The sequence below is a fragment of the Pagrus major genome, chromosome 23, assembly GCF_040436345.1.
Source record: "Pagrus major chromosome 23, Pma_NU_1.0".
NCBI lineage: Eukaryota > Metazoa > Chordata > Actinopteri > Spariformes > Sparidae > Pagrus > Pagrus major.
Window position 1 is genome coordinate 18,356,533 of NC_133237.1, and position 8,847 is coordinate 18,365,379.

Consider the following 8,847-nt stretch of genomic DNA (forward strand, 5'->3'; position numbering starts at 1 on the left):
ATTGTACATGCACGTCTTTCAACAGGGCATGCAGCGTGAGCATTTTTGCTTTTTTATGTGTCCACTGTGATATTTGTGTTTGTATGTTTCCACTTCTCTCTGCGTTTGTGTGTGTGTGTACACATGTGCGATGCAGGGGAGCCCTCGCGCCACAGTCGGTTGTCTTCATCTGATAGGAGGTGGTGAGATTGAACCTTGGTGATTTAGCCGTCATGTCAGCGGAATATTGATGCCTGCTCGCCTCGAATGGGGAAATTATAAAGCACAGAGCCAGGAAATGCATCTTAATTGCTGTTTAAGTGGGCGTCTTCATCAGAAAGAGGGAGAGATGGTGGGCCACGTCCCCATACGATTCAGAGACAACAGATAGATGGGTTAACACTCCTCTGCAGCACTCTATAGAGGGGAGACAAATGAGCTCATAAAGAAACACTCCACACAATAGAGGACTGCTCTGTGAATAGAGGGGAGCTTCACATACTGTAACTACAGAAACGTCGTCTGTTAATGAGACACTGAAGGAAGTCCTGTTTTCTTCACGTCCAATGTGCCTTATTTATTTCATTAACACTGTAACAAACAAAAATCAGCAGAATACAATTTGAGAAGTTTCCATCCTCTGTATGTCAAACCCTCTCTTTATTGCTGGATTGTGTAATAACACCGGCTGTGAGGAGATATTTTAGTTTTCCAGCAGGACTCTGAGGTAAATTTAGAAACGATATGTACATGCAGATTCTACGTAAGTAAAAGATTCAGGTTATTCTCTTTACCCGTTTCAGCTGCACGTGTGCTTACATGCTTTTATGTGTTTATGTCTGTTATCAGTATTCCTGTAAACGGCCACGATAGCCGACTGCGTGCTGCTTTCAGACTCTCCTTCCATTATTTCTGAGTGTGTTTATGTTGCTGTTGAGTGGTCAGAGTTGACACAAACGCACTAAGCTGTGGGTACACCCAGGCTGACCCTGCTAAAACGCCGCTGGTCACCGTGGTGACGATAAAGCATGGTTATAATTGGTTTACCGCTTTGTTCTGCCTCTCAGTGCGGAGGGAAAAGGTTCAGGTTACCGTCACTGTGCCAGCGAGTGATAAAGCCTACTTTGCTGGCTGCAGGCACTGTCAAGGAATGAATGCCGAGGATTAATTTTCAGGAATCAGCTGAAAAGAATTAAATAAATGTACTAGGATGTAGTTTTGCTGAAACGTGTTCAGACTGCTCAGAAGGTTCTTCAAGTTTTTTCTTCTTATTTGGCACTTGGAGCTTGTTTTGTATGACTGCGTGGCTGACTGTCCCTGTGTGTGTGCTAAACAAGGTGAGCGAGTATAATTCAGGTTGGTTTTTGGATATTCACACGAAATATAAAACACTCCGCCGCTGCGCGTGGTTTTGAAGGATTGTCAAAGCATCTGTCTTTTTCTTCCCTTGCCTTTTATTCAGTTAAACCCTGTGTGTATTCTCCTCTCCTGTCCTCTCCTCCCGTTCAGAACCGTGTGGAGATAAATGACGTGGAGCCAGATGTCTTCAAAGAGATGATGTGCTTCATCTACACAGGCAAGGCCCCCAACCTGGACAAGATGGCTGATGACCTGCTGGCTGCAGCTGACAAGGTACAGAGTGTGTGTGTGTGTGTGTGTGTGTGTGTGTGTGTGTGCGTGTGTGTGTGTGTGTGTGCATGTTTCATGCACCTGTTACTATGTACATTTGCACACAAGCCGGCGCGCATAATAATTTCCTCAAAAATACACCTGAGATATGCCAAATGCTCCTCAATCCCCAAACACACACACACACACACACACACACACTTGTACAGTCACATTTAAACACACCTGTGGGAGGCATACAGGGAGACGCACAAGCTTACAATGAATCCTATTCCGCATTGTTTGTTCCTGTGCTGATGCTGTGTACTCAAAGCTTCCTATCTATTCTTCCAATCCACATTTCACTCCCCCACTTCTCTCTTTCTTCCAGGTTTGCTCTCGCTGTTTTCCAGCTCTCCAGGAGCTTATTGCATTTGATAGTATCAAGTCAGTACTTATAGAGTTTATTTATGTTTTTCCACTTTTAATGGCTCACAGCAGGTCCATTCTGGTGTGTTTTGACTGAAGTAGCCAAAATTCTGTACAGACATTAATGGTCCCAGACAATCAGGCCTCCTGACGTTGTCGATCACCTGACTGACTTCTATTATGACCATGAGGTCAAATTGTAATAACTGTTGATTCCCTGCCTTTTCATGTAGCTCCAACATTTGGACAAAAAGTTTAATTTGGAGAAAATTCCCATCAGCCTCAGCTGTACTTTGTGTTGTGTTGCAATTAGCAACTTTAACATGCCAAACAAAAGTCATTAAATTGTCTTAAATTTGTGAGGTCTTAATTGACACAAGCAGTTTATCTTATCTAATATAGTCTAAATTTCTGCTGTTACAAATCTTTTAAGATACCACTAAACCTAATACTGCCTTTTTATTTGTACTTTCACCTATCTGTTGGCACGGCAGGACAGTCCTTACTTTTATGCTTCCCTGCAATGCTTGGATAAGAAAAAGATGATTTGCCTTAAATTAGTTTGTCTTGAGAAAAGTCTTAAAATGCTTTAAATGTAAGTGTGTGACACCCTGTACATTCTTGAGTGCAAATTAGTGTTTTCTCTTTAATTAATAATTTATGTTTGGTAGCAGGGAACACTTTGCTTTGCGTACTACACACATGTAAGATGATTCTGAAACATCCGGGGACACGTCTTCTGTGGTTGAAGTTAATTTAAATGAACTCTTTTACATCAGTGTTCGTAAACACACCACTAAATTGGAAAATTGTAGTGACGCAAAATTCCCCGCAGTCCCTGCTGATTGGTTACAACTCATCCTGAAGTGTGTATAAATATGGAGGAAGATTATTATTCCCTGTAATTTTTTTGTAATCAAACTGAGTGGAAATATATATATATATATATATATATATATATATATATATATATCTATATTTCGCTCAAGTGTTTCCCATCACACTCCCCCTCAGTCTGCATAACTGTCACTTTTTCTCCTCTTCGCCATCTTTTTTTCTTATTTAATCTAAGCCGCGTTGCCGCCGCGGTGGAGTGATTCTGTGTTTCCGTATCATTACACAGTGCGACAACAGTTGTTGGTGGCAGCGCTGTTTAAGTAATTTAGTTTACCTGCTGTTTCTCCTTTCTCTCGCTCTCTCTCTCTGTCGTCGGCAGTATGCTCTGGAGAGGCTGAAGGTGATGTGCGAGGACGCTCTGTGCACGAGCCTGAGTGTGGAGAACGCCGCAGAGATCCTCATCCTCGCCGACCTGCATAGCGCCGACCAGCTCAAGACGCAGGCCGTGGACTTCATCAACTAGTGAGTTACACGCCTGCAATGAGATCATTCATCTCCAGAACTACATCCACATGTATGCAAACACTTTTTTTCTGTCTCACACACACACTCATACTCTTTCTACACAGCTTTTCGTCAAAGTCATTAATTTTCAGTGGGAGCAATTTTTGCCTCCTGAGGAAATTTAATTTAATACTCAGATCAGACCATTTTGCTGCTGTATCATATTGGGCCATTTAGCAATAAAGCTCAGCTGCTGATGTTAATCATGTTGCAGGCAGCCTGTTTAGGTAAGATGGGGCCTATTAGCATCAATGACTGCTATTTATGTCCTCGGAGACGTGATTGATCCAGTATTTGGATGCTCAATTGAAATTTAATTCATCACTTCCCCTCTGTTTTCTAAATTCTCTGAGCTGGACACATCTTCCATCCCTTTGTTCATTCCTCTGTCCTTTCTTGTCAGCTTTACTCCATCTCTTGGCCTCGTTCCCACATGGGCTCAATCTCCCTCCCTTTTCTCCCTTTTCTCCCTTTTCTCCTCGTCCTGTTTTGTGCTTGAGAGCTCATGTGTGCCTAAAGGTGTTCAGTAATGCAGATTTCTGCCCCTAATCCCTGTCATTAATTGTGGTTATGGGCGTTATGACAGTTTAATTTGCGACAGCGATGTTGTGGTGGTGGGAAAATTGGCCACGGGGGACTCCCGGCCAGCAAAGCGTTATCAACCCTGTTCCTGCGGACACAATGGATGGCGACAAGAGCAACAAAACAAAAATCAATTGAGAGGACGAATATAGAAAACAGACGACACTGAGGAACCAATAATCCTCCCCCCAGTCGCACCTCAACCCGCTTCCCAGACCAGTCTGTACAAGCAGCTTACAGTCATTTAGTTGAGACAATAGGACTCCTCTTTATCCCACCTCTGTCTCATTTATTTATACTCTCCAGGGTTGTAGCAGAGAATAAAGCTACACAAACACTCTTTATCCACTTTGTTCACAGAAGAGTTTCCCCACTTTTTTAGCCTTTAACGTGAATCTTTAGGCTTGAGTAAATACCTAGAATATATCACAGTAAGAAGTGCAAACACTACACAAGTAATATGAAGGAAGGGTCTGTTAAGGCAAAAAAAAAATAGTGCTTCTCTTGAAGTAGGTTTTTGTAGATAATAGCAGTGGTTGGCCTTATGATTACCACTGACTGGAGGTCATACTTTGGCCTCTTTTTAATTTACCTCCACATCGATGGTCCTCTCCCTCCCTCGGTCGCCTCCTGTCCCTCCACAGACTTTCATTACTCTCCCTAACCTCCCTGTTTTTTTTTATTTATCTCTTTGTGGTTGCTGCTGCTGTCTGGTTTTCTCCTCCCTCAGTCCATCCCCCCTCCTTCCCCTCCCGCTGTGGCTGTTCTCCTCATGCCCTTTCGCTGGCCTGTTTCCTCAGCCTCAGCACACCGGCCATTACTTTAAGCAGGGGTTCACCTCCTCCACAGAGGGTAGGGTCAGAGGTCGGCTGGAGGTCTGGAGCTGCTGTGTGACCACACACACACACACACACACACACACACACACACACACACATAAACACACCCAAGTGCAAGGAGCAGACAGGCCAAGACACAGACACAGGGACACACGCTGTTTATTTACACACAATAAAACATGAAAAATGTCATTAAAGGCCACACAGCGGTGTGCGTGATAGTGCAGCCCAGCACCCTGAGGGTGTCATGGGGTCGAAGACAGCCACAGGGTCTGCTGGTGGATCTCACATCTGTGGGAGAATGATGACACGAGTAAAACTCATCAGCAATTAATTACAAGATTTATCCAAAATTGTTCTGGCTTTCTGGCCTCCGTGAGTTCATTATCACTACAGCTCTGAAGTTGCTCAACCACGGGGAATCCACACAGTTCAAAAGGTCTTGAAAAATAGTATTAGTCTTAAGAGTGTGAGGATTTCTCATATGTTGTTTTTTAATGGCAAAGTAAATAAAAAAATAAATTAGGAATCTGTAGTTAATGTGTGTTGTTTTTCCTTAATAATCAGCCATGTGCTTTCTATTCCAACAGCACTGTTGTATAGCACCAGCAGCTTTTTCAGCATGAAATAGCCACCTAAATAAAGGCTTTTTAACCGTTTGCCAGAAGAGTGCCTTTGGTTTTTCCGTTTTTTGAAATTCCGAAAGTACTATCTGCAAATCTTACATAAAGTGTCAAAAGTACTTATTTATTATAATACTATTATAGTATGTATGTGTATATTTTTCATTATTTTCATTATTTTCATCATTATAACTTTAGCAATTTAACTCAATTTACTGTTTATAGCGTTTTTCTAGTCTTACTAACCACTCAAAACACTTTCCAACACAAATCAGCATTCGACCATTCACTAACACACTCATACACTGGAGGCAGAGGCTAATATGCAGTATGCAGAGTGCCACCTGCTCATCAGTAGCAATAACCATTCATACGCACACTTACACACCAATGAAAGAGCCACTGGGAGCAATTTGGGGTTCAGCATCTTGCTCAAGGACACTTCGACATGCCGACAGGATGGAACCACTGACCTCCGATTAGTCTATGACCACTCTACCTCCTGAGCCACAGGCGCGCCTTATAGAAGGACAAAGTAGCAAGAAATGAAAATAATCAAGTTAAGTACCACAAAACTGAACTAAAACACAGGACTTAATAAAAGTATATGTTACTATTACTCTCGAGCATGGTACTCCTGAGGGGGTTGCAAAATAAATATGCAGGGCTGTGAAGTTATTAACAACATAAAGAGCTTTGAAAAAAATCTGGAAAATAAAATTATGTGTATTCTTTTCTCTCTTTTCTCACACCTTTTTCTTAAATTGTGTGAAATGCTGTAGAGCTTTACCTCCTCTGGACTCTAAAGACTATTAAATGAGACAATGTGTGAAGGGAACACCATTTTTCTCTGGTTGAAGAAAACCCTATGAAGTGTGTGAAGAGGCGTTGTAAGTCGTTATCGGCGATGAACATTCACGAGCCAAAACAGTCCTCGAAGGAATGTGATCTGATATGACAAAACTCTGACTCAACAGACTTTGTCGTCACATGCCCACATATTTATGATCCTTGAACGTTGCCTTTTATTTGTGCGATGTTTTTTCTCTCAGAATGACCGGTGGGGTTAAATATTTAAAAATATAAAGTAAATAACAGCTCTGCCAGCTGGTATGACGAATCCTTAATGTCTCAGAGCTGCAGTCCACACAGATGGAGTCATATAATCCCAAACTCTTGAGAAACTTGTTAATATGTGCACTTGTTTTATTTGCTTGTCCATTTAGTTTCTTTCCTTATACAGTTTTTTCCCACTTTCCTGTCTTTTTCTCTCAGTCATGCAGCTGACGTGATGGAGACATCGGCCTGGAAGTCCATGGTGATCTCTCACCCACACCTGGTAGCCGAGGCCTATCACTCCCTGGCCTCGGCTCAGTGCCCCTTCCTGGGTCCTCCAAGAAAACGGCTTAAACAGTCTTAGTGGTCCAGAGAAACTCTGCTGTCACAACCCTGGCGGTCCTCCTGTACCGGCAACCTCACTGCTCCTCACTCCCAGTCCTCCTCTCTCTCCTACAGCATCCAGAGACGCTCAAGTCCTAATCCCAGGCTAGATATGGCTGAGGAGAGCTACTCAGCTGGGCAGAGGAGATACTACACATCTCTGTAGGTGGGGATGGGGTGAATTCTATAAGATCTAAACCTGGATATTTGATGGATTGCAAGCTCAAAGCCTTGTGTAGTCCATATATCCTTTGTCTACTACGTTGGAAAGCTAGAAACCATAAGCTGCGAGTCAGTCACATAAAGAACTGATCTTCTGGCTTGAAGGGAAAAGTCACTGCTGACTCCCTGTAAATATAATTTGGTGGCATATTGTCTTCTGCAGTGTTAAAGCCCAAACTGTGCTTGTGAAAAGACAAGTGAAGAGGATCAACCAACCAGAAAGCGAAAGACTATTGCTCTCATTGATGCTGATTTAAACAGTTTGTATTGTTTTTGGAGAGCACAATTTGAGTTTCACGTTAACTGTTTAGCTTGTGCATTAAACTGGGCAAACACTGTACGGTTTAAGTCAGATCACCCATGACTGCTTCTGGGATCAGGCTGAATTTCTGCCCATGAGTTGTGATTTGAAGTGCACTATGAGCAGGGTCATTATGCCAGAATATTTAAAAATCAACAACTGTCAGACTGGTTGGATTTCAGAAATCTTGGTGTGCAGTCTGTAAGTTTGTGCAGATCCACAGTGTGATTTCCCACATGGCTGCTGTCAGAATACCCGTTATGAACTGAGCTTGAGCTTGTTTTAATATCATTGGAGAAGTATTTTACATGTGGTTGAAACTGTAGTCTTGACTGAGACTATAGGTATACTTTACCACTATACTATACTGTGATATAAAACCGAGCAGATTGTCTGCATCTTCCAGCCATCTGGGGCTCCGTGTTGATCTTTTTTTTCCCTTCTTACTTTCCATTCATCGTAGAATAGCACAAAATGAATGCCTCTTTTGGTCAGCAATGTGGAGGAGGCAGTCATTATGTTATGGCTCTTAAATCGATCTGTGCAGTTTGAACATAAAAGTTGCAAGTTCAAGCTGTGGACAAAAGCAGGTTAAAGGTGGAATATGAATGAATTTTAATTAAAAACATTTTTAAAAAATTACTAAAATTATCGACTGAATGTGAAGAAATAACAGTTTTGATGTTTTGTCAAAGACATTTATGTACTGTGTTGCAGAAACATCTACTGAAGTTAGTAATGCTAGCCAGCTAGCCACGACCCCGTCATGTCATAAGATAAGACTTTGTTAATCCCTCCGTGTGGAAATTCGCGAGGCCGTTGCCAGCTCACCCAGCTCTGATTCTGGTGCCCATTCCAGTGCAACTCCCCACCAACACTACCCCAGTTATCTGAGCTTCCTCTCCGGGCGGCTAATGGCAGCTTCAGTTACTCCGGTGATATGCTGCCCCCTTTTTGTCTGATACAATTTTAATTTTTACATATTGTATTCTTAAATCGAGCAGTGAAAGTTAACACCAGGAGATTGATAAAAACAGTGTCTGTCAGCTTTTAAAAAATGATGATCATTATGGAAAAATGTCTTTCTACTCACCTGTTACCACACACTGTGACTGAAACAATGTTTGGGCTTTTGAAGCTATGAAATACAGATGTTTTGAATTTTATCCAGCATGTCTGTGTCTTCTTTTGTCCTTGATAGCTTCATCATTTCTCATTATGCATTTTAGCCACATCAACCAGTCCAGTCACTGACTCATTAATGCACAGCCTCTTTCAACTTGCCACCAGATCAGTGTGTGTTAGTAACACATCTCAGTTTAAAGCTTAATCCTGTGGTGATCAAAGTTCAATCCCCAGTGCACGTGCTGCTCACCTCGTCTGATCACAAGAGCTCAGATCCAGCTGTGTCGTATGTAGACTC

The 8,847-nt window shown here is 42.3% G+C and overlaps 1 protein-coding gene across 1 annotated transcript in view; it reads left to right on the plus strand.

The window, feature by feature from the left end:
* Positions 1-8,529, plus strand: part of spop (speckle type BTB/POZ protein) — a 44,642-nt gene extending 36,113 nt beyond the window's left edge. The window contains exons 7-9 of the mRNA XM_073495007.1: positions 1,489-1,611; positions 3,233-3,375; positions 6,737-8,529. Of these exons, the coding sequence (XP_073351108.1) occupies positions 1,489-1,611; positions 3,233-3,375; positions 6,737-6,881 (411 nt within the window). The 3' untranslated portion in view covers positions 6,882-8,529. The remainder of the gene's footprint in view (positions 1-1,488; positions 1,612-3,232; positions 3,376-6,736) is intronic.
* Positions 8,530-8,847: the final 318 nt, after the last annotated feature.